The following is a 25,261-nucleotide window of genomic DNA, read 5'->3' as shown; positions in this document are numbered from 1 at the left end:
TGCATCTTACAGATGTGGACACTGAGGCTCAGAAGGAAGCAACCTCACCTGGATACTACCTGAGCTGATCCACACCCAGGACACCCACCCACATCTGTACCCTTAAGCATTTCACAGGCCTCTCCTCCTCCTCCTCCCTCCACTGCCTAGGGCCACATGGACCCTGCCAGGCGGCCAAGTGGCCCCAAGTGACTCACAGCCCCCTCCAGGTCGCCCTCAACTTTTACCCTCCTGGAACCTCCACCAACCACACCCCAAAAAGTGGATCCCCAGCTCTGGCCCGGGAAGTAAACGGCCACACATGTACCCAGCAGCATGGCAACATGGAAGGAAATTCTTTAAGTCATTTATTTGACTTGAAGTTGATGCACACACGCTCTACCATCAAAAGTTAGAAGCTGCAACTGATCAAGTGCCAGAGGCAGTGCATGGATGTGTAAACAAAGACAAAAAGAAAATGCCACTTCTGTGTGATTTGGGAGCAAATCAGAGTGGGCTGGGGCCCAGGCCCAAGATTACATTCACAGCGCAGGGTAAGTGCAATGAACGGAATGTCGGGATGGAGGAGGGCCACCCCAGGTCCTTCCCTCCCAGAAGTCTTCAGGCAGTGCATTGACCTTGACTTTGACTTCAGAGAGGTGGGTTTCGAGCCAGAACCAAGGTTAGTGCACAGCCATCCTCCAGTCTGGGGAGGAGGCGGGGAGACACCGGGAGGCGTGGGCTCACATATAATAGGCCTTGCCCAGCAGCTTCCTCTCCCATCTCCCCTCTCCCTCCATCCCCAAATGGGTAAGATCACTCCACTCCTGGGACCCCTTAGTCATTCAAGGGAGAGGGATCTCAGCCTGAGGAGCCAGTCCCCCAAATCTAGAGAATGGAGAACCAAGAGAAGTTTCTTTCTTTCGCAGGCCTCTCAACCTGGACAGGAGCAGAACCTCAAAATAAAGTGTTAAAGCAATAAATAAAATATCCCAGCTCAGGTGAAAACACCATAAGAGAAGTGAGTCTACAGGGCCTATAGCCCTGTAGACATGGGGACACATGACATGGGGACAATTACTGATGGCCTCCATCTGCAGGACCAGCGGGAAGGCTGGCTCCACACAGCTGCACGGCTCAAGAACATTTGTGCATCCAGTTGAAGGCTAAGTGCTGGGCAGTTTCTTCTCCTGGTGAAGGCTGCGGAGCTGGTCCAGCCACATGTGCCCTCTGACCTCTCCAACGTGGTCCCTGGGCCCCTCACTCCTGGGGCTGCGGCCAACAGCAGCACAGATGACAGGGCTGAGGTGACCCCTGGTCAGAGCCTGCAGCTCAATGCCTAGCACCACGCAGGGAGCCTGGGCTCACAGAAGGGGGTGGGTGGGAGGTGGGAGCCCCACCTCCTCTGTCTTTGGGTGGTGGCAGAAGTGGGAGGAGAAATGACAGTCTTTGGCAGGGAGAGGGACTGTCAGAGGACAGCGTCCTGGTCTGGTGCTCAGGTGTGTCAACGGCCCAGTCCCTGCACGGATGCAAGCACAAGGAAAGCCGGCCCTCTTCCGTCCCACCCGCTGCTGCCCACCAAGGTACCCGGCCCCGCTCTGAGGCCCCCGCCCTCCTTCTCTAGAGCTGCTGACTCTCTAGGGCGGTGGCTGGGGCGAGGGGTCGTCAGGACTAGACAGCCAGATGCCTGGATTTTGAGACCGTCCAGCCCAGGTTCCTTCTAGCTTGGGGCACTGGTGACCTTCATCACAGAGCCCTGATACCCCCATCTTTCACCTCCACCAGCCCTGCTCATCAGTTTTTGGGGTCCCACACCCAGGGCATCCCAGCTCTGCCTGTCCCAATTCTCAAACATCTCTACATTCGCGCTCGCTCGTGCGCACGCTCTCTCTCTCTCTCTCTCTCTCTCTCCACCCCCTTTCCTCTCCCTCAGGCCCCACTGGCCACCCGTCTAGTCCCTGCTTCCCCTGAGGGCAGATAGGTGGGCCCCTAGGGGCTCCATCTCTCTCCAAAGAAGTTTGCCCCCAAGCCTTGGGTATTCCCAGATGATGGAGGGGCAAGGTCAGGGGCAACTGCCCTTAGCCACCATGGCCTGGGCTCTGCTGCTGCTGATGGCCAAAGACGTCGAGGCCCTTCGTTGCCACCCCGAAGGAGGAAGCAGGCGCCTGCTCTCTGCCATCGTCCACGTGGCTGAGTCCCCAGCAGCCACCCCCCTCAGCCTGCGGCCGCCACTACTGCAGCTCTTCTGGGGGTCCACTGTCTCGGGGCAGCACACCATTCAGGCCGATGCTGCTGGCCACCGGCGTCCCCAGGTAGCCGAGCAGGATCTCGCTGCGGCGCCGGGACAGCTGCAGGACATCGTCCGCCAGAGCGGGCACCGAGGTGTAGCGTACGTTGTCCAGGTTGAACATGTCCCTCAGGTACTGCACGATCTGGTGCTGGGGGACAGGGCTGGCGTGGAGCCTGGGCCGAGCCCTTGTCCCCCACTGATGGCCTCCAGACCACCCATCCACAGCCCTCCCCTTGACCACTGGGACCCCAATCAAGCGTCTTCCATCTTCCGGCTCGGACCCGCTGGGCCAGGCTCCCGGTGGAAAGGGCAGCACAAGCTCTCTCCAGGACCCCCAGCCGGCCCTTTCTCGGGGAGCAGCCCAGACCCTTGTTCCACTCCTGGGACCTCCCCAGGCTCCAATCCCAGGGGCCGGGGCAGGGCACGGGTGGCAGCAGCGGTCACACGCTCTCTGCTTACCTTGAAGAAAGCACAGACTTCAGTGAGCTGGGGCTTGGGTCCGAGGAAGCCGAAGGCCAGGACAGGGCTAACATGCTCCGATACGGAGTAGAAGTGGGAGATGAAGCCATCGGGCACCTGTGGGGGCAGCAAGGCTGAGGCTGGGTCCCCGGGAATGCCCTGGGGTCATCTTAAGAGCAAGGCTTTAGAGGGAGGCTTGGCTGGTTCACATTCTTGCTAGGCGCCCGCGGGCAAGTGACTAGGGAAGGCCCTATTTTCACCTCTGCAGAACGGGGTAACGGGGTAACGGGGTAACGGGGTAACGGGGCTGCGGCGGGCTCAGCACAGGAAGTATCTGGAGTGCGTGGCGGCGGGAGCTGGTGTCAGCTGGACAGCAGAGCCTGACTTGCAATGGGAAAGATGGATCGCAGCCCAGCTAAGCGCAGCCAGCGCTGCCCGGAGCACAGATCACTGCAGCCCAAAGGCGGAGGAAGGCCGCTCTGCCTGCTCCCAGGGGCACCCTGCCCTCACCCAGACGCCTCTACCAAGCCAGCTGCCACGCCTTTGGCTCTGCCCTTCCTCCCCCCGAGAATGCCCTTTCCTCTCTTCGAATCCCTTTGATGGTTCCTGATGGCTTACTCTGTGCTGGGCTCTGCAGGGGGAGATGAAGGTTCTCCTGGTCAAGGGAGAGTTACTGGCAGGACAGGTGACCAATGCTGTGACAGGGGCCAAAAGGTGCAGCTGGGCCTGGGGTCTCAGCAAGGCCTCCCTGCACGAGCCCCATCCCTCCACTCACCCCTGCCTTGCCTGCCCCCAGACCAGGAGCCAGCGCATCCCAAATGAAGGGGCCGCTGAGTGGGGCACCATGCCCAGAGTCCCCGAAGGGCACTCCCCAGGGGCCCATTCAGGTCACTCACCATCAGCAACCTCCTCTTGGCTTTGAGAACCGACCAGCAAGCAGTGGCCAGGGCCTAAATCAAAGATGAGACCCAATGGGTGCCGGAATAACAGGCTGGGCAGCCCCTGCCCATGCCCTAGCCCGGGACCAAGCCCTTCCCCCCAGGTCACCCCACCCTCAGGAGGAATACGAGGCTTGGTGCCTGAGCTCTGCAGTTTCTCTCCCCATGACTAGAATCAGACACCCCTAAATTTGAATCCCGACTCGAACACTTACTCCTGTGGGCCCCTGGACTAGCCACTGAACATCTGTGGGCCTCAGTTTCCTGCTCTGTACAATGGCCGTGGGCCAGCACTCCACCTCATTCAGTGGTTGTGGGATCCACGATGATCGCCTGGAAACTGCCTGTGAAGACCAGCCCAGCCCTCTCCACGCCACCCCCCTGCCACCCAGCACAGCCGCCTGAGTGGCACGGCTGCCCTGCAGGGGCCCCGAGCTCAATGCTCTCTTGTTCCTCTTCTCTTTCTATATTTTAACTTGATTTCACAGGATGCATTAAAATTTAATAGAATTAATAACAGCACAGAGCGAGTAGAAGCGAAACCACAGCATGGAAGGAAAATGCACAGCACACCGGCTCTAAAGGGGTCCCGAGAGCAATGGGGCCCCCTCCAGGGCAGAGGCAGGTCTGCCCGGGCCCTGCAGAGGGGAGGGAGGCCTGCCCAGCAGGGCGACTGCTGCCTCATGGGTGGGGAGCCCGGCCTCGGTGCCCAAGGCCAGGGAGGGAGGGCGCAGGGTCCAGGCCACGCGTGGGGTCGTGTCAGTGAGTGCTGGGAGCGGGGCGGCCACCCACCGTCTCCTTGAAGCTGTCCGATAGCCAGCGGTTCCTCAGGACAGCGAGCACTGAGGCCGGTGGGCTCTCCAGGTCCTCGAAGGCATCCATGAGGATGAAGTCCAGCACGATGTCGAAGAAGCTCATGCACACCACCTGCGAGAGGCAGCTGCTCTGAGCCCGGCCTGCGCGAGCCACAGGACCACTGTCCAGATGGGAAGACTGGGGCCAGCGGGGGCAAGGGCATGCGGGGGCCTGGCAGGAACACAGGAGTGAGCAGACACGGGGTGCGGCTGGGGCTGTCCCCCTCACAGCCTGGGCCTGGGGATGGGCAGGAACGGGGGGCGGGGGGGCAGCAGTGATGGAGCCATCCACCTCAGACCCTCGGAATCGAGGCAGAGCTCGGCACAGACACCCCCTCTCTGCTCAAGGATCTCAGGTGTTTAGCACAGACCAACTCACCCCACGGCCCTCCAGCTCCAGCCGCGTGGTGGCCCAGGTCTCCGGCCGTAGGGCATAGCTCAGCATCTCCTCATAGCTCTCCAGGAAGCCTTTGGGGCTCTATAGGGACAAGTACAGCCTCTTCTGGTCATGGGAGAGGCCTCAAGACCCAGATGGACTAGATCCACAGGGACAGGTAGCCCATGGATGCGGGACGTGCCAAGGAAGGGCCTATCCCTGAGCAGCAGCCATAGAGACCAGGGTGTTTCCAGGACAGATCCAACACCAGGTACCCAACAATGTCTCAGACCAGCTCATTCCTGAGCAGCCATTGCTTCCAAGAGACACACACATGCTACACCTGAGCTCACTTTGGAACGATGGGTGAAGATAGGAGGTTGAGTCAGGCAGCAAAGACCCAAATCTCCATGACCTCGAGCCTCACTGGGGAAATAGGAGAAGCTCCAGCCCCGCTCTCATAGGGCTCTTCTGGGGGAGTCAATGAGCTCATGCACATAATACAATGAGCCCAGTGCTTGGATCCCAGCAATACATTGGGCATAAGGCTGCTGCTGCTGCGGGTACCAAGACTGTCAGCACATAGGATGAACTCTTCACTCCGAGACTGTGACTTTTAGCTGGGCATTATCTGCAGGTGTGGATGTGCGTTTGTGGACATGGAAAGCTGGTACGTGCCAGGAACTGTTTAATATAGAATATAGATCAACTCACTGAATTCACACGATCCTATGAGGGACATTCCAACATTATGCCCTCTTAATGGATAGGAATGCTGAGGTTTCGGAAGATCGATGATGTGCCCAAGAGTCGGGCAGCGTGAACTGACACAGAACAGCACAGACAGGTCAATGCCATTTACACAGAACCACAGGTGCAGGAGGCACTGGGCGAACGTCCGCCGAAATGTAAACAGGGTGGGGTTGGGCTCACTGAGCAATGAGGACGAGGCAACCCACAAGCAGGATGCAGGGTGATGGGGCCACTCCGGGTGGGGTGAGCACAAGGACTTGGGCCCCAGGGGACAAGTCAGGTGCAACCCTCCTAGGGAAAGAGCTGGCTGGCGAGGACTCAGAAGATGGGTGACCAAGGCAGAGGGGGAAGGAGGGGGAGCCTCCAGACACTGGTGTATGTTTCGCTTTCTAACCTGAGTGCCAGGTTCACAGCGGTTCATCTTTTCACCCACTAAACCCCATGGACACACTTCGCAGTCTCCTATATGTATATCTTATCACAAAGTGGCTAATGACAAAGAATTACTGTGCGGAGGAACCAGCACACGCAAGGACCCGATCGGGGAGCAAGTGTGGTGTACACCAGAAGCCCAGAGCACTTCAGTCTGGACGGGACAAAGTGCGCAAAGTGGCAGGCCACCGAACCTTCACGCTGAGGGCGGCGGGAGCACGGGAGAGTTTCCAGCAGTTGGGTGACGAGGTCAGAGGTGAGTTTTAGAACCATTACTCTGCACGTGAAGAGAAAGGCCTGAGCAGGGAGAGGTGTGTTCAAGAGCCTTCCTCAACCCGTCAAAGAAAAGAAATACCAGTGGCCAATAGACGTGGAAATTTAAGCGACCTCATTAATGATCAAAGAAACATCAAGTGTGGATAAAATAAAGATGAAAAAGATTACTAATCTCTAGTATTGGCCAGGATGTAAGGAGACACACTCTGATACTGTTGGTGGAGCAAGATCTGCCAGCCTTTTTAATACTGAGCCCAGGACCCAGTACTGCCACATCCAGGGCTTTGCCCCAGAGTAAACCTCACAGGTAGCTATAAGAGACTGGTCAGAACAGTGATATCTGTGACCATGGAAAACCAGACACAAGCCAAATGCCCATCCACAGGAGAACTGGACACAACGGGGTACGATACAATCGCTCAACGTAACTGCATGGACTGACATAAAAATACGGACAAGACACACTCTCCTCCAGCGAAATAAGGCTGCACAGCAGTATGAGCCTTGGAAATCAAATAACAAGTTCAAGGCTTATAGTCCATGAAACTGAGTGGGACATAGATCAGACTGGGCAGTGGCTCATTCTGGCAGGTGGGGTTCTATGGTTTGTTATTTCATAGTGAATTTCGTAAAGCTGTTCTATACTGTAATCAGGAATAAAAAGTAATACAGAGCCATATTTTTCAATCAGCACAGGAAAATAACCCAGCGCCTTTCCCAGCTCCCCCACAGCCTATAGGATAAAATTGAAGCTCTTCAGCTTGATTTCAGATTGAGGTGTTTTTTTTGTTTCTTTTTTTTTGTTTTTTTACAGAATCAAATAAAAGTAAAACAAAATAATAATAAACAAAACTAGGTGAGGGGGAAGGAAACCTGAAAAAAGAGCCCCCACCCCCAGCTACCTTCTCAGCCTTGGTCATGAGGCCTGTCACCATCTGCCGGCCGACCTCCCCAAAGAAAAGCTGGTTGCTCTGGTCCTCCAGAAGGCCCTGGAACACGGAAGGGAGTGGGGTGAGCTGCCGGGCTGGCAGCCCCCCACAGCCATGGGGAGGGCAGGTCAATGTGCCAAGTGGGTGACTCATCTGCACAGAGGGCCAGGTATGGCAGCAGGCCCAGCAGGAGACCTGCCTGACTGCCCCGATCCCCAGCTCCATGCTCCCCGTGCCCCTGCACCACACGTACCTCAAAGGCCTGTCGCACACAGTGCAGCTTAGCCAGAAAGTCTTGGTCACTGTAGCATCCCAGTAGCTCCGTCCTGAGGGGAAGAACAGACAGTCAGACCACCTGGGCCCCACCCAGCGATGCCCTGTGGGGGTCTGGGCGGAGCCCCCGAGTGGCCCTGCCTCGGCCTGGCACGGTGACCTTAGGCAGGTGCCTGGCCTTCTCCGGGAGACCACTTGGTATCCCCCAAACCAAAGGAAGTAGATAACTGGAAGCTGAAGACATGTCAGCCTAAATGGCAGTGGGCACACCAGGCAGGTCTGGTCACTGGGGGTCAGGTGACCTCAGCCTCCGTTAAGCCCCAAATAGTAAAAGACCCTCACTGGCGAAGGACCAAAATGGCCAAACTGCTCCCAGCTGGCAGAATGCCAGGGCAGGGGCTGCTGCCCGCCCTGGGCCAGGCTTCCAAGAGCAGCTGGAGGCGCCTGGTCTGGCTGCCCTTGATCCAAATCACAGAGCTTTCCACCATTCATCAGACAACTTTAAACACACATAACTTGAATTTGGAGCCATGACCAAAAGCCAAGTTCTGAGTTTCATAGCATACAGAAAAATTACGATGAATAAGAACCCTAAATGTACCCTAGATGAGAAAACTGAGGCTAAGAGAACTGGCAAGTATGAAGTGGTGGAACCTGGAGAGAATCCGGGTCTGTCTGTCCCCAAAGCCTGGCTTCCGGACCGCTGCTGAAAGGGGCTGAACCTGGACACGGGGCTGAGGAGCAGTGCCCACTGCGCTTCTGTGACTGGACCCCCCGAGAGCTTAGAACGAGTGTGAACTCTTTTGTTATTTTATTAATTAACTCGATTACTTTGTCACTGTCAATCCCAGACCTGCCTGCCTGGGTGCTCGGGCCAGCCCGGACCCATTGCCAGCCCACCACGGCTTTCGGCCAGTCTGGCCCAGCTGATCCTCGCCAAGCACCACTGGCCTCTCCAGCTTCCTCCGAAGGGGGCAGGGCTCACACCGCCTGGCTGCCCCCCCACCAACATGCTCACCGGAGGGTCCGGCAGAGCACTTTCCCCTCCTTCACCAGCTGCAGGGCCTCCTCGTAGGCGGCGGCGGGCCTGGACAGTGAGATCGGGAAATCGCCAACCTGCAGAGACTCGAAGAGCTGGGAGGGCACAGAGGAAGGGTGGGGGTGCATGTCAAAGCTTGTATCAACCGTGTCCCAGGGGCTGGAGGTGCCTGCCTGGGGGACACCCCAGAGGTCATCAGTCTCAGAGGGGATGTCAGAGAGAACGCTAGCCTAAGAGGCAGGAGGCCTGGGTTCGAGTCCAGATCTGGCCCTCAGTGTCCCCATCTCCAGGGCCCTTCTTAAAGGAATCATCTACTGGACCTGTGCCCACACCCTCCCGCCCTGGGCCCGGACAGCTGGGACTAACATGTGGCCATGGCAGGAGACTAATGCCAAGCAACAGGCATGTGGCCTGGAGAAGGGCAGGGTCAGCGTGGGCTGGAGCCGGAGGGAAGGGACCCCTGCCCTCACCCCCACGGCCTATGACCGCTGGCATCTCAGGCCTCGCTGTTTAGGCCCGGAAACGGTATGGAGTCCCTGGGGAGCAGCACTTGGTGACCGCCAAATTCGGCTCCCGTGGGAGGAAATGGTTCCACTTTCCCACGACCCAGTGCTCGCCATGAAGATTGCACAGAGGCCTGGCCTTCACCCCGCCCGCCCTTCTGCACCTGCCCGCCACCCCGCATCACCTCGGTGGCAGAGAAGAAGGAATCCTCTGAAGTCAGGCTGTCCTCATCATCCGCCCGCAGACGCAGCGAGCCCTCGGTCAGGGGCAGCATGAGGGTCCGCTCTGGGAAGAACAGGGAGAGAAGGCTGAGCTGCAACCCCCATGATCCCCGAGTGGGATGCATACACGCAGAGCCCACAACGCCCATTCTGGGTGGATGACAGTGACCAGCACAAAGCTCCTGTTTACTGAGCACTTGTGCCTGAAGACCTTGGGCAAATGAACGGCCACCTTCAATCTTACGACATCCTTGGACGTGCGCACAGTTAGGTGTGCAAACGAGGCTGCTGAGGGGACCTGCCCATGGCCACACCACTGGACCCTGAGGCCTGGTGATCCCTGAGCTCTACAGGGGCAGACTCTGCTGAGCCATGTGGCCCTGGGCAAGTCGCTACCCCTCTCTGACAAGCTGAAACTTAGCCATTTATACCAAAGGGCTCAAGGGAGTCTATGGACCACTCACTCTACGTTCCCATCCCCACCCGCTTAAGGGCTGAGAGGGTCTGCGCCTTCAAGGGCGCCTAGGAACAGCCTGTGGAACAGATAAGCAGAGGCCACAGCCCGAGAGCCGCACCAGACTTCCCTGCCACATGGGGAGGCCAGAGGAAGCAGGATACCTCTACCTCTCAGGGGGAGGCTGTGGGAGGATGTGTCACCTCAGCCAGCCCGTGCTGGGCCTGTGTCACCACCGGTAGGGCCAGAGGTCCAGGGAGCTGGACCTTCAAGTCTACTGTTCCCCTCAGGGCTGACAGCACCCAGGGAAGGGCACTGGAGGCCGCTGACTGACTGCACGGGGCCTGGCACCCAGTGGGCACTAGGGTAGCACTGGCTGTCTGGCTGAGTAACTTCATTCCCTGGGTGACGTCACGCCCCTTTACCTGGATAGGGCAGGGTAACAGCAAGACTTGTGTTCTCGGCTCTGTGGCCTGCTCTGGGCTAATCTCTATGTGAGCCGTCCTCTCTGCCTACCCAGTGCCCTCGGAGAGGGCTCAACCCACAGGCCTAGGACAGTCATCAGGGAGATGTCGACACACAAGCCCAAGGTGATGGGGCTCCCAAGGAGATGGGGCTCCCGGGCCTCACGCCAGCTCTGCTCCTGCCTGCTACACGTAAGGAAACGTCTCTGTCCCTCCAGGGACTTTGGTTCCCTATCTGTGCAATACGACTCTGGACCAGCAGAGGTCTGAAGGCCCTGGGGACCCTGGCTTGACTGATGCATGGAAGGAGTCACAACCCGGATCTCTCACCGCCTCCCCGCTTCTGCCCTGGCCCCACCCCGCCACAGCCTGCAGGGGGCCCGGCTCACCGAGGTCCAGCAGCATGCTGTCAGATGGGAAGGTGGACCCGAACTCCTCCTGCAGGTGGTAGGCCCGGTGCAGCAGAGACTCCAGCTTCTCTGCAAACTCTCTTCGCTGTGACTCTGGCTGTGGTTAAAACGTCACCATCAATCCAGGCCCTCCAAGCTCCCCATGCTGATGGCCTCTTCTCTCACCAACGATGGTGGGTATCGGCCCCTGGGGAAGGGGAGCAGGCTCTGGGGCCCAGCAGTGAGAGCAGAGATCTAGACCCGAGTTGCCCAACACAGGAGCCACTAGTCACATGTGGCCAGTGAGCCCCTGAAATGTGGCCGGTTGCGACTGAGTGGGGTGGGAAATATAAATACACAGTGGATTTCAAACACTAAGTGCCAAATGAATTAATCAGTTAAAGATCTCAGTGATTGCTCACGTCGATTGATTACATGTTGAAATGGTAACTCTTTGGATATACTAGATTACATAAAATATATTATTAAAATCAACTTATCTGTTTCCTTTTACTTTTTAACGTGGTTTCTAGAAACTTTTAAATGAGATATAGAGCGGCACAGCTCTAGACCCACGCTGACCTGGGTTTAGACCTTGGCCCTACCAGATCCAAACTGCGTGACCTCAGCAAATAACTTTCCATTCTGAGTCTCAGTTTCCTTATCTGTCAACTAAGATAAGAGCGCCTACTTCCTGGGATCTTTGGGAAAACATGAACGAGGTAGAATACGCAAAGCACTTCACACAAGACTGGCCCGTGGTGACAACCAGTCAGTGTTAGCTATTATAATGATTATTGTACTCGTTATTATCACTGTAATAAGAACAGTTAGGAGCCCAGAAAGAGCTGGGTTCAAACCTCACTGCCGCTCTTAACTATGGGTGCTTGGGTAGGCACTGCGCCCAGACGCAGCAGCCTGTGACCTGTGACCTCCTCGCTGCCTTCAGCTTCCAGGCCGGGGCATGAGGAAGAAGGGGACACTGCTCCTTTGCCCCCAGGAGCTTCTGGACCGAGGGCCCAGGCACAAGCAGGCCCAACTCCGTTTTCCACAGAGGCTGCCAGGTCCTGCACTTACACGTAATCAGAACCCGCGGAGGGGACAAGGGCTGACTCGGGCCTGAGGCCACTGCGGAGAAACAGCCAGAAAAGCTCAATCGGGTACGGTAACAGTGGAAATGACTGTCTTTCACTGAGCGCTTACCCTGGACCAGGCACCTGGCTGTTCAGCCTCCCGGCAGGCATTACTCTGATCCCATTTCACAGAGAAAACTCAAGGAGGTTAAGTGGCCTGGCCCACCCAGGTAGCACCTGGAAGAGTTCGGATTCAGCCCCAGGCCCTTGGGACCCCAGACTCACTGGCCACTTTGCTCAGTTCTCCCATAGGGCCAGACTCCGCCCCACGTGGCCAGCAGAGTCTTGTAGCTTTGGCAGAGATCTGCCAGCTCTGTCTCTGGGGAGCGACCTTGGCTTAGAGAACAATTTCTTAGATATGGCACTGAAAGCACAAAGGACAAAAGGAAAAATAGATATACTGAACTTCAAAATTAAAAACTTCTGTGCTTCAGTGGACACGCTCAAGAAAATGGAAAGACAATCCACAGAATGGGAGAAAAATATTTGCAAATAACATCTCTGATAAGGGACTTGTATCGATACTATCTAAAGAACCCTTACAACTCGAGAATAAAAGACAAACCACCAATTTAAAATTAAAACAAAGGGAGAGCATTTGAGATTTCGCTCCCTGGCATATATTGTCAGTTTGGCGCAAATAAAGTTTTATAAAATTTTTTATTTTAAAAAAGGGAAGGATATAAATAGAGATTTCTCCAAATATACAATCGGCCAATAAGCACATGAGAAGATGCTCGGTATCGTTAGCCACCAGGGAAAGGCAAATCGAAACCACAATGAGATACCACTTCCCACCCACCAGGATGGCTGGAATCAAACAGTCAGATAATAACAAGTGTTGGCAAGGATGTGGACAATTAGAACCCTCGTATAGCATTGGTGGAGATGTAAAATGGTGCAGCTGCTGGGAAAAAGGGCCCAGCAGTTCCTCAAAATGTTAAGACATTTTGACACGTGACATAACCATTCCACTCCTGAGGACAAACCTAAGGGAGTTAAAAACAGGCCCATGCAAAAACTTATATGCAAGTATCCATAGCAGCATTATTCATAAAAGCCAAAAAGTAGAAACAAATGTCCATCGACCGATGAATGGATAAGTAAAAGGTGGCCCATCCATACAAGAGAATGTTACCCAGCAAAACACGGAAATGAAGCAGTGACCCACGTTACCACAAGGATGAACCCTGAAAACATTATGTTATGTGAAAAAAAACAGTCACGCAAGGCCACATATTATATGATTCCATTTGTAGAAAATGTCCAGAATAGGCAGATCTAAAGAAACAGAAAGTAGATCAGTGGCTGCCTAGGGCTGGGGGCGGGGGATGGATGGATGGGAGGGGAGGTGTGACTACTGAGAACAAGGAATTTCTTTTGGGGATGATGGAAATGCTCTAAAATTCATTGTGATCGTGTCATATATTCACACGACTCTGTGCATATACTAAAAGCCACTGAATTTGTACAGTTTCGATTGGTGAATTTCATAGTATGAGAATTATATTTCAATATACTTGTTAAAAAAATGTTTAGCATAGAAAAATGGCTGGAAGGACACCGCATGGTTCTGTCCGGATGAAGGGTTCTGGGCATCGACACTGCCGATGACGAAGGCCATTTACTGAGCAGCTGCTATGGGCCAGGACCACATGGCTGGCACCGGCGTCCCACTGAGGGTACCAGCGCTTAGGGAGGTCGAGGGTCGCGGCCCACATCACCCTACATGAGTTGTCCGATCAGAGCCTGGGCTGTTTTCTCCCTCGCTCTTTTCTACTTCCGTAGTTTTCACTATTTTGTAAGGAATATTTACTTGTTTTCGCAATAAGAAAAACAATGAAAGTTCTATAATTTTAAGAGGTAGAATTAACAATAAATACAATTCTGGAAATAAAGCGCCTCCCTGCACCTCCCTGTCTTAACGCATGCCATTCGCCCACCCGCAGAGCTGACCCGATGCAGTGCCCCCAGGGGACTGAAGGCTTTCTTGTACCCTGGGCCTTTCCCAACCTTTGTGTCCTATGACTAGGCGGTCATGCCTGTGTGACGGGCTCCCAGCTGGGGTAAAGGGTACATACGCCCTCGACTTGTTACCAGCTATGCCCGGAGTATCCACATCCTGGAGCTGCAAACTCTGTTTCCCAGACTCCGGGCCAATGGAGGCGCAGGTGGAGGGAAGCGGGAGGGGAAGTGGGCAGAGAACTCTCCCCTCACGCCACGTCCCTGCCCCACTGGGCTGTGGGCACGTCCCCTCTGGCCCCGAGGCCCTGCAGCGCCTCCCTCCCTGTGCGACCAATTCCCTGAACTAAACACCTTCTTTTTCAACACATGAAGTTGGCCCCGTTTCCTGGCTAGCCCCTGATTCACCAGATATTGTCAGACTGCTCCCCAAAGTGACGCCCCCTCGCTTGATCTCACTTCAGCAGAGGACTGGAGCTCAGAGAGTGTTTTGTTTTTTTAATACAGAAAAGCATAAAGAATAAAACAGAAACAGCCCTCAATGCTACCGCTTATACAAACTGTGCCCATAAGCACATGCTCAAAATCAGAAAAGTCAAACAGTAAAGAAGGGACTAAAAAGTACAGAAAAGTACAATAAAAGCCTTTTTCCACCTTCCCGTGCAGGCCCTCTCCTCACAGATCACTGTTAGCAATTTGCTGTGCATCTGTCAGAGGAAAGTAAAAAATGCACACACATACCAGTGGTTACCAAGAGGCATACAGATGCACGATGCATGTCTTTTTAAAATGTAACACGGGTCACGACTTGTTTTTTTCACTTAAGAACATAGCGTGGAGATAGCAGCCTATCAGCCCACACGGCTTCCCTTGGCCTTTTAACGGCTGCGTGGTGTTCCAGACCCCCAGTGAGGGGCGTTTAGACAGTTTCTAGTTTTTCTGGTTTTTAACTGTTACAGAATAATGCTTCAATGAACATCCAACCTAGGACATATACTTGGTGCGCTTTTCACAAAAATGCTTTATTTTAGCTTTTTTACTTTCTCTTTCCTGATATTGAAAAAACAACGTTCACTGTAGAAAGCTTGGATGGTGCCCCCCAAAAAAGTACAAAAAAAAAAAAAAAAGACAGAGACAAAGGCCGTGTGAGCCTTTCAACTATGAACACAGGCTCTTTCCCTCCGGTCCTGCGGGAATCAGGTCGGGATCAGGGCATGGATGTCACTGTGGTTTAATGCGTCATTACCAAGGGCCAGGCATGTGCTAAGCCCGTTGCGTGAGTGTTTTACTTGGTTGGACTGACGTTCTGGTTAAGAGGCATACTCCCATCCAAGGGGACGAGTGCCTGGCTGGCATAAGGCAGGGTTGCTAGGCTGCCTCCCAAACTCTGGCCACCCACCAACCCTCTCCATGGCCAGCGGGTAGGGAACCCTTACCTCAGACAGTGCCTCTGAAGCAGTCTCGGGGTTCCGGAGGCTGTCCCTTGGTGTGGGGGTGCTGCCACTGTCCCCCCTCTGCCCCACACTCAGCGCCTGCTCCCACTTCTGCAGAGCCTCCTCGAACAGCTCCATGCCTGAGCATGGGTGGGAGAGAAGGGAGTCAGGTCCCCAGCGGAGGGAGAGCAGCTGGGCCCCACACAGTGTCCCTCAAGAAGAGGCTCAGAAGAGCAAGGAGGCAAGAAGGCCCTGAAGGACAAGGACGGGCAGGACCGTGGGGGCTGGGTCCTGATCACTTTTTCCAGGATTGTCAGTTTACAGGCCTTCACTCAGACCAGAATGGTTCCTACAGATGATCCCCTGTCCAGAAATGGCTGGGAACCATTGAATGAGGGTTTGGGGTGGGGCAGAAGGAGGGGGTTGCAAAGTAGCACCTGGAAGAGTGTTCTGGTCCCAGCCTGGGCTCTCAGAGGGCCATTCCCTGTCGCCCCCACCCTGCCCCAAGAGAGCCTGAGGCGGCCGCCGGGTGTACCTTGCACGTAGAGGCTCTCGGCGTTGCCATCACTGGTGGTCACAGACTCCTCCATCCCTCTGGTGTCCCATGGTCCCGAGCACGCAGCCATGGGGCTGGATGAGTTCACCGCCACCATCTGGGTGCCAAGCAGCACAAAGACCCGAGGGCACGGGGTGAAGCTTTCCCAGACCCCCTGCTGTACCCGAGCCTCCCCTGCTGTCTGAACACATGCCACGCTCCCTCTCCAGACACCACCCCTGAGGCCAGCCCGACTGCAGCGGCCAAGCCCTCAGCACAGCCGGGTCCACCGACTCCGAGAGCCTAACAACACCTCACAGAAACTGCCCAGGTGGGAGGAAATACCGAGGCCAAGGCCCAGCCCGGGATCCTGCAGCCTGCTACGGAGCCCACCCTGGCCCCTTCCTCACAGATCACTCCGGGGTGTCTCTCCCAGTCACCTGAAAGGAAGGCTGAAGGAGTGCCTGGTACATATGGGCCAGCCAGGCCCATTGTCGCCCACATGAGTGGCCACCTGCCCTGCCAGGCTGTCGGCTCCTCCAGTATAAAAGCCATCTCTTGCTCACCCCTGGGTCCCCAGGGCAGGCCTGGCTCAGAGCTGGGGCTTGGCATTGGCTGAATGAAATAGTAACTGGATGAGCCAATGAGCCAAAAGCCATTTCCCAAGAGAAAATAAACTCCTCTTTGTCCTACTTAGCTCTGTATCCTCAGCAGAGTCCCTGCCACAAAGGAGCTACTTGTCCTAAGTCTGATGAATGAATGAATGAATGAATGAATGAATGAACGAACTTGCACAGATAAGTATCTCCCCCAAGAGGCCACAAGTTGCTCTTCTGCACCTGTCTGCCTTTCTCTCACCGATGCCTGGCACCCAGTGAGTGATGAATGACTCCTCTGAAAGCGCATGGATGGATGATGAGTGAATGAATGAAAGACTGAATGAAATCTCTACTCCTATCATCCTCCCAATGACTAAGCCCACTGAGGGCAGAGACAAGACCCAGCTTGGTGGCCAGGAACTGAGCCCTCAGGCTGTGACAGGCTCCCTGACACCCTCCCCTCCTGCCCTGTCCTCACCGAGGCCAAGCTGTGGGAGGAGCCCGAGTGCTTGCTGGGCTCGATGGAGGAGATGCCGCTGAGGGTGTCGTTGCTCTTGCTACTAGGGCTCTGTACCCTCCGGCTGGAGTAGCCTGTGGGGACCAGAAGGACGGGTCACGCAGCCTTCCCACCAGCCTCTGTTCCTCTCTGAGCGCCCTCCCCCCCCTCCACATCTGGAGCCTGTCCTGACCTCCTAAGTCGTCAGGGCGACGGCAGAGCACCCTGAGCACACATCCTCAGCGGGACAGTGCTGGGCCCCACCCGTCGTCCTGCTCACTACCATACCCCTGTCGCCAGCACGGGGCCTGGCCCGAGTGAGGGGTCCAGATCTGCCGCGACAAGGCTGAGCGTGGGAGCCGGCTACTTTTCTGCCTCCTTCTTCCTCTCCTTCCCCTGTGCTGCTACTTGAGTGATGGATTTGCAATTCTCCTTCCGAAAAAGGATTCAAGGCAACAACTTCTAAAAATATACCGAAGATTTTTTTTTAAGTGAGAAGAGTAGGGAAGGGAAAATCAGGTGAAACCAGAGCGGGCGGTGGTATAGGGCAGGCAGGAGGTCGGTGCCGAAGTGGCTCCAGGTTTCCCAGGGACCAATGCGAAGCGGAAAGCCAGCTAATCGGCATTGCTCAGGTCCTGTTCTAGTCTAAAAACGTTTTTGCAACTGTAAAGATAAAACTCCCCTTTGCGATGATAATCCGCCATGAAAATTTGTTTTGGCTAAGCCAGTCAGAAAAAGTTGAAAACCGCACGATATCACTTATATGTGGGATATAAAACTAAAAGCAACAAATCGGACAAACAGAGACTCGTGGACATGGACGACAGTGGTTACCAGAGGTGGGGAAGGGGGAGGTAGATGGGGTCAAAAAAGTCAAATTTGTGGTGACAGGAAGAAATCTAACTATGGGTGGTGAATAATGCAATATATATATATATGCCTTACTGCTAAACTGTACACTTGAAACTTACTGGATTTCGTTAACTAAGGTCACCATAATAAAAAAATAAAAAAATAAAGTGGGAGGAAAAAAAAAATGAAAGAAAATTTATTTTTGCACAAGGAGACTTCAGGTACCCGAAACAGGTTCCTCCCCAGATGGGAGCCTAGGAGAATTCCTTGCCTGGAAAAGAGATCTAAACCGCATTCAGGCCGGCAAACGCCGGGTTGCTGGGTTACAAGATTAACGGAGGCCATAGAGATTTTAAACGCCACACCAGCAGACACAAAAACGGCTCAGCGGCTGCCAGGGGCTGGGGTTGGGAGAGAGGGGCTGACTACAAAGGTACCAGGGGGATTTAGAGAAGAAGAGAACAGTTCTCGTTTATGGTGCTGATTATATGACTGTATGTGTTTGTCAGAACTCATAGAATTGTATGCTAAAAAGGTGACTTTTGCTGTACATAAAGTAATATTTAATTTTAAAAAAAAAGAAGGAGATGAGGGAGTAACACATGGCTCAAGAACCATACGGGGCCTTCTTGCTCCTAAGCCGGAGGACTTCCCTCCCACCAGCCCCCTCTGGACCCAGATGCTCCCAAAGGGTCCTCACATAATGAGAACAAATGCCACCTACTGGACACATGTGTCCAGCCACATCACTCACCAAATCTTTACAAGGACTCAGGGAAGGAAGTTCTACTCTCAACCTGGGGACGGAATGTCACACTAGCCCGAAATCCCACAGCTAATAGGGGCCCAGCTGGGACCTGACACCAGGTCAGGCCCTTCCTCACCGCCTCACACCTACCTTTCTTCATCGACGGGACCTTCCTGGCCATGAGGATGGGGAGGGGCACTGTGCCCAGATGCTCGCCTCCCATCTCGGGGCCGACCTGCTTCTTCCTCCGCCGTCGCCTCTTCAGCTGGTGGGCGGCCAGGGCCAAGGCCACAGTCCCCAGGGCCGTGGCGAAGAGGACCTTCCGTAGGCCTGGTGTCAACCGCAGCTGGGAGAATGCAGACTGTAGGCAAAGAGAGAGGCAGCCAGTTATGTCTCCCCAAGAGAGCCCTGAGGCAGGCGGAGCTGCCCGGGGGGAGCACTAGGAAAAGGGGACACATCAGACAAGGGGGACATGGCCAGCCCCTCTGAAATGTGGAGCCCAGAGATGTAAAGGGACTGGGGACGGCAAAACGGCAAAGCCAAGGAGATTGCAGCTGGAGTCCAGCAGGTGTCCCTAACACTGTCGGTCATGATTCTAACGGCTGCAGTGACTGAGTGCCTCTATGCCAGGCGCTGCACTAGGACTTGACCTGCATTACCTGTCTGAATGCCCGTCCTTTCTCAGGTGAGGAATCTGAGGCTCACACTGGTTAAGACACATGCTCAAGGTGACAGAGAGACAGAAATCAAACCCAGGTCTGCCAGCTCCACTTCTTAGTAACTCCTCGAAGATGATGACATTCACTCCACCGACTGTCCCATCCGTACATGTCCCTGCTCCACCCTCACCCTCCACCTGCTGGACTGGGAGCCCCTTGATGGGGCTGCATCCCCCATGGCAGAGCTTTGGGAAGTGTCAAGAGGCCCGGCTGGTACAGACACGTGCAGTGAGCAGGTGAAGACCAGGCTTGAGGCCCCAGACTTCTAACCCAGTCCCCTTCTTACTCTGCTCAAAGAGGAGACACCAGATGCCCGGGGCAGCAGCAATGAGAGCCCAGGTTTCTCAATGCCAAGGGGCCAAGTGTTTCAGGGATCAGAGTGGTTAAAGGGCAGGACCATGATGCACCCAATCTTTACCTGGCCAAACGTTGTGTACAGGAACACAGGGATCTCGGCCACTGTCATGGCCAGGGCCTGGATCATGGACATGCCCTCAGTCCTCCGGAAGGCCATGGCAGGACCAGCACACCAGGCAAGAGCCCTCGGGGCCAAGTGCTTCCAAGGAGAACGTCTTCAACTGGTTGCTAGCTGGGTCCCGGGCACCGTCCACGCCCCAGAAAGACAGGGATGCACATACCAGAGGGTCCCTCCACAGAGCTGAGAGACAGATGACCAAGTCAGACAAAAGGATGTGTGTACATGAGTGCAGAGAAATGCACAAGAGTGCCCCGGGGGATGAGGCAGGAGCAAAGCCTACATCGGGAATGCCAGGTCTGGAACCCGGCCACCGCCTTCTGCACTCAGCAGCAGGAAGGCAGCCAAATGCCCCACAGACTCTCTGCCCACCATGAGCCCTGAGAACAGAAGGCAGCGTCTATGGCACAGTGACCCAAGAGCGAACCCAGGGCCTGGGAGAGACGGATAGGTCACTCTCAAACTTCATGGCTCGCTTGCTAAACAAAAATCTCAGGCCTCTAAAGGGTCAGGCCTCTGACTGAGAATCATTACATCTTTCACCTCCCACAAAGCCAAGAATGTTTTACTTCCTGTGGACTGTGTTATAAAAATAACTGGATATTTCCTTAAATAATAGCCACTACCCGTTTGTGTATATTTTGTGCTGAGTTCTTCACATGTTATTTCACTGAATGATGACAATTCTACGAAGTAGTTCTCTATCTCCCCCGCCCCCACCCCTGCCAATTTCCAAGAGGAAACTGAGGCTCAGAGAGCTGTCAGAAGTCCAAAGTTACACAGCTGGTATGAGGCAGAGTCAGCACTTGGACCAAGACTGTGCTCAATACAACCCTTTTGCCAAATTTGACATGGAGCAGGAAGTGGCAAACGCCAGAAGAACCACAGACTACAAAGGCAACTTTCCCGTGGGGCCTTCTGAGACCCCCAGGGGAACCCACTGCCCATTCCAAAGCCAACAAATAAGTGGCTTAACCACAGATAGCCCAGTCTCAAAGATCCCACAGGGTGCTCCCCAACCGCCATCACCAAGGCCAAGGATGCCTTTAAGGTCTTCTGGGACTTCAAGCAGAAGGAACATGCAGGCCAGGACAGACCCTGTCTACCTGGGATGGCGGCCAAAGTCACTGAACCAACACAAGAAACAGCATATCCCCAGCAAGTGAGAAGGAAGACTGATCCTATCAGCTTCGCTCTAGGGCTGGGCTGTGGTGTGTGTGAGGCGGGCTGAGGAAAGTGTCACATTGTCAGGGGTAGGAGACATTCTGCCAGGAGGCTGCACATGGAGCTATGTGAATGCCAGTGGTCAAGGCCAGGGTTAATATCATAAGCCATCCCTCTCACTTCCTCCAGCAGCTACTTCCTGAGCACTTACTACAGGCCAGGCTTGGGACAGGCTCTCTACAGAGGGCTTTGAGTCTACTCACTCAGAGAACCCCCAGGACGACCACTGTATATGATGGGGAAACCAAGACTCTGAGAAGTAAGTGACCTGACCAAGGTCACTGAGTAAATGGCCAAGGTGGGATGTGACCTCAGCTCTGGGGGATCTCAAGGCTATGGGGTCTCCCCTGAGCTGCCTGCTACAACTGCCACCTCTCCCTCCATGACACATCTGAAGGACTTCTGGGTCTCCAAGTGAAAAGCCCACAGAGAATTATAAAGATGAACCCGAACACATGCTCCAGGAGTGAGACAGGGCTGAGAGACCTGGCGTTTGTCTGCAGAAAAGTCAAGAGCCATCTCTGCTGCCCCAACCAAGAGGAAGAGCAGCAGATACAAGGTGACTAACAACTGTCCCCCAAGCCTGCTTCACTCCAGATATGGATCCAGATCCAGCCCGACCACATACTATCCATCCCCCGGCACCACCTGGGAAGAAGCCTCCACCTATTCTCCATGATGACAAGCCCACGGCAGTGTCCCCACTCGGCGGACACTTCTAATGACATCCCCACTTGGGCTGTCACCTCTCTTGTCCTACAACCTTGGGTGAGAACCTATTCATTCCACCTCCACCATAGCACTTAAAACGCCCTCAGCCAGGATGCCCACACTTTCCACCTGGGCACCTCCTTTCTTGCCCTGGACGATCCCATTAATGACTTTGGCGTTAGCAATCTCCCTTTCCGCCTTGACCTCAGCAATGACCCCGGCCCGGGCACACCCTGGGGCCACCCTCCGCCCAGTTTCAGTTCACCCCACTCTGGCACCTCACCGGTCTGACCGGGCGGGCACCGGGCACTACCGCACTGGACCTCAGCAATATCCCGTCTTGGAATGTGCTCATTCCATCCCGGACATTTCCCTGAGCAGCCCGAGCCAGGCCCTCTCTCCTCTTGCTCCGACGCCGAGAATATCCTCGAGGGTCGTCCAGGTGCCCAGTGGCGCCGCCCACGGCTGGCGCACCTACTCCTTCCATCCCGGGTACTTTCTCAGCCCGGGTCAGCATCCCTGCTCGGATCCCCACAACGTTCCAGGCCCGGGCATCTCCTCACTGACCGGGTACCTTTCGTTCCACCTCTCGCGCCGCCCACGGCCAGGTACCTGCTCATTCCAAGCCGGGCCCTTCTAGTCCGGCTGAGCCCGGACACCTGCGCCCCTACCCAGTGCCCCGCGCAGGCCCGGCGCCCTCCCGCTGCAAGCCTCAGTTCCAGGCCCTGCCGCGCCGCCCGACCGCCCGGCGGGCTCGGCCCCGGCAGCCACTCACCCGGGATCCCATCGCCGCGGAAGGGCAGCGTCTCCTTCCCCGGCGTCCGCGCAACCAAGCTCTAGGCAGGGGAGGCGGGAGGGGGGAGGCGTGGTCTCACGCAGCGCCAACCCCTCTCCTAGCTAATGAGCGTTGCTGAATCGTTGCGCGCCGCTCTGACCTCCCGTAAATGAGGTGTGTCACGTGACCAATTTAGTCTCCCTTGGTCCCTCTGGCCCGCCCCCTAAGTGCGGTTGAGGCGCGGAAGTGATCTTTTCTTCTTTCCTATGATTGGCCAGAGGGATTAGATTGACACGGGAGGCTGATTGAGCGGGGCGGGGCCGCTCTTACAGAGGCTGGGGAGGAGCCATCAAGTTTTGAACCGGCTTTGTTAAAGCTGCGGCTATCTGATCCCACGTGTTTGGCTCCCCCTACCGATGCCGTTTCCCACACGGACAAGTCCTTCCCGCCCTTCAAGCACCCACATTTAAATGCCGCCGCTTCTAACTCCCACAGCACCCTCTTAAACACTTGCCACGTTCCATCTTCTGGAGTTGTTTGCAAAAGCGCCGCACCTCCTCTACCAGACAATGTCTCCCTGATCGTTAGAGTCAAGTGATGAAATTCTGACCAACTTGCCTTGCTCTAAACACTGGGTTTGGAATCAGGCCAACCTGAGTTGGGATCACGTTCTGCCACTTCAGGTCTCTGTTAACTCAGTTTACCCCTCTGTAAAAACGAGATTAGAATTCCTGCCTTGCCAGAGTCCCAGGGCTTTGGTGGGGCTTGGGAAGATACAGTGTGGCAGCCCTTTTATAACTGCGAAGAGCTGGGCACATCTAAGTTTTTAAAATATACGTGTCAGTAAGGTCACATTCTTTCATTCATGCGACAACTAATATTTCTGTGTGCCAGCCTTTTGGCCGGACATGGGAGCATAGTGGTGGACAAGATACGTGTAATTAAGATATTTAAATACAATCTGGTGTGATATTGCTCTGCTGGAGGAAACTCAGGAATGTGGGAATCCCAAGAGGACACTTGGGCTCACATGGGGAGGTGAGAGACTCCCCAAAGAAAGCGACATCCAAACGAAGACCTGAAGAATGAGCAGAAATTAACTGGACAGAGAGGAAAGGAGAGGAAGGAGTTGCAGGAGCACCATGGGCTGTGACCTAGAGGCAAGAAAGAACCTGGCAGCTTTGACTCAAGGTGGCAGAGAGAGGAGAGAGTGGCAGCCAGTGAGCCAAGGAAGAAGGATCCAGAGCAAAGGAGAGCAGGCTCCACCACTGGACTGCCTGGGTTCTGGGCTAAATCCTCCACTTCCTCCTCTGTGACCTTTAATGTCTCTAAATCTCAGCTTCCTGGCCCCTAAAATGAGGAGGATGATTGTTTCTGAGCTGTTATGAGGATCTTAATTGATTATTCACTTAAAAGTTCTCAGTGCTGGGCCTGGTATGGGCTTAGGACATTTTGGCCATTGCTATTAGAAAATCCGTCCCGTGTAAAGCTGATAAATAAGTGAAACATTTAGACTGGGACAGCTATAAGATCAGCAATAACTACTACCCACTCTCTTGCTCTACTCTGCTCGGTTTTTCTTCCTAGGACTTGTTACCTGACGTGTTATATATATTTGCCCAAGAGGAGAGAGGCCTTGATTCGTTCACTGCTGCATGCCTTGTGCCTAGAACAGTGCTTGGCACATAATAGGTGCTGACAAAGACTTTTCTTTGACCAAACTTGGGTCAGTTCCTCTGGGCCCACTGCTCAACTAGACGTGATCTTGGGCTTCCATCTCCATCCTTATAGAGTCCAGTTTTAGCAAGAATCCTGCTGAGTCAGTTTAGCAAAAATCCCTTACTCTTGGTATCTGATCATCCTCGGACATACTCCATAGATTATCATTCCAGCCTGCCTTCAGCAAGAATCCTGCTAGGCTTGATGTTTCCTCTTAGTCATTTTCCATCCACTGCCCGACCCTGCTCCTTGGCTATAAATCTCCACTGTCCTTATTGTATTTGGGGTTGGACCTGATCTCTCTCCTACTGCAAAACCCCACTGCACTCGTCTCTCTCGAATAAAGTCTTCTTTATTTCTTATTATTACTTCTTTACCGTCTTTAACGAGCATCATGAATACTTACTTTTTTCTTTAACAGTGTTCAATGTGACTCATTAAGTAAGCGAATGTGTAACTATATTGATATAGGCCTGTTGAAAGATAATATGGCTGGACGCTGGCTAAATGAATAATATAGTCAGCTACCTATAGACACTGGTAAATGAGTCAATGATCAATACAGACGAATAGAAACACATAGTGAACACATAGAAATACACAAAGAAATACAAAGAAAAGATGAACTGCAGGTTTGTGACTGACATGAAATGATAGCTCTATATACATAATAATTCAGACCAGTGGTTCTAAACCTGGAGTGCACATTTAAATCACCTGGAGGCTCTTCAAAACACCTGTCTGGGCCCCACCTGCACTGAAAGAACCAGGGCTGGGAGTAGGACCAAAACCCCAGGTGACTTGAGGTTCACCTTACACAGACAGGCTAGGGTAGATGATGGGGAACTGGGGTAAGTGTAGGGAGATAAAGTCAGGTATCTAAGGGACAGAGCCAGGGAGGAGAGGGTACCAGCTCAGGAACAGAGCTCCCCACTAGGTTAAAAGATGAAGCCTAGAGGTCGAAAGCAAGGACGGTGGAGACAGGTAACAAGCTTCCTTCCAAGCCCCATGGGAGGTAGAGTGTATGTGCATGCCATCCCCTTGCCTGTCTGGGGATGTGAGAAGCTGGCATCAAGGTCTGTGTTACTAGAGCAAAGGGGTCTGCCTGTCTGCGTGAGTCTAAGTCTAATAGGATACGTACAGGTTTTGCAGCAAAGAAAGTAAAGGTTTATTGTAGAGAGTTGCAAGTCCTGGAGACACAGGTGAGCTACCACTCAAAGACCTGGCTCCCTCAGGTGTCTCGAGGGGAT

The 25,261-nt window shown here is 54.4% G+C and overlaps 1 protein-coding gene across 3 annotated transcripts; it reads right to left on the bottom strand.

Moving 5' to 3' along the window:
* Positions 1 to 324: 324 nt before the first annotated feature.
* On the bottom strand, positions 325 to 22,450 carry MIGA2 (mitoguardin 2). Of its 3 annotated transcripts, none has more exons than XM_039861512.1 (16): positions 22,293 to 22,348; positions 19,526 to 19,765; positions 18,539 to 18,749; positions 16,771 to 16,883; positions 15,694 to 15,811; positions 15,162 to 15,298; positions 10,631 to 10,748; positions 9,287 to 9,387; positions 8,578 to 8,693; positions 7,540 to 7,612; positions 7,260 to 7,346; positions 4,900 to 4,998; positions 4,459 to 4,593; positions 3,625 to 3,678; positions 2,729 to 2,845; positions 325 to 2,417 (listed from the first exon to the last, which is right to left on the bottom strand). In XM_039861512.1, exons 2-16 carry the CDS (start codon positions 19,619 to 19,621, stop codon positions 2,211 to 2,213), a joined length of 1,782 nt encoding a protein of 593 aa, XP_039717446.1. In that variant the 5' UTR covers positions 19,622 to 19,765; positions 22,293 to 22,348; the 3' UTR covers positions 325 to 2,210. The 3 variants fall into 3 exon arrangements, 2 of the variants coding, with proteins under 2 accessions (XP_039717446.1, XP_039717447.1); XM_039861513.1 differs by lacking the exon at positions 325 to 2,417 and adding an exon at positions 3,347 to 3,423 and having other exon boundaries at positions 22,293 to 22,450; XR_005652505.1 differs by lacking the exons at positions 325 to 2,417; positions 2,729 to 2,845 and adding exons at positions 3,345 to 3,423; positions 3,882 to 3,999 and having other exon boundaries at positions 22,293 to 22,450.
* Positions 22,451 to 25,261: the final 2,811 nt, after the last annotated feature.

Source organism: Pteropus medius, unplaced genomic scaffold (assembly GCF_902729225.1).
Source record: "Pteropus medius unplaced genomic scaffold, Ma_sr-lr_union100, whole genome shotgun sequence".
NCBI lineage: Eukaryota > Metazoa > Chordata > Mammalia > Chiroptera > Pteropodidae > Pteropus > Pteropus medius.
The sequence above is the reverse complement of the archived record's forward strand: the minus strand, read 5'-3'. Positions and strand labels throughout refer to the sequence as shown.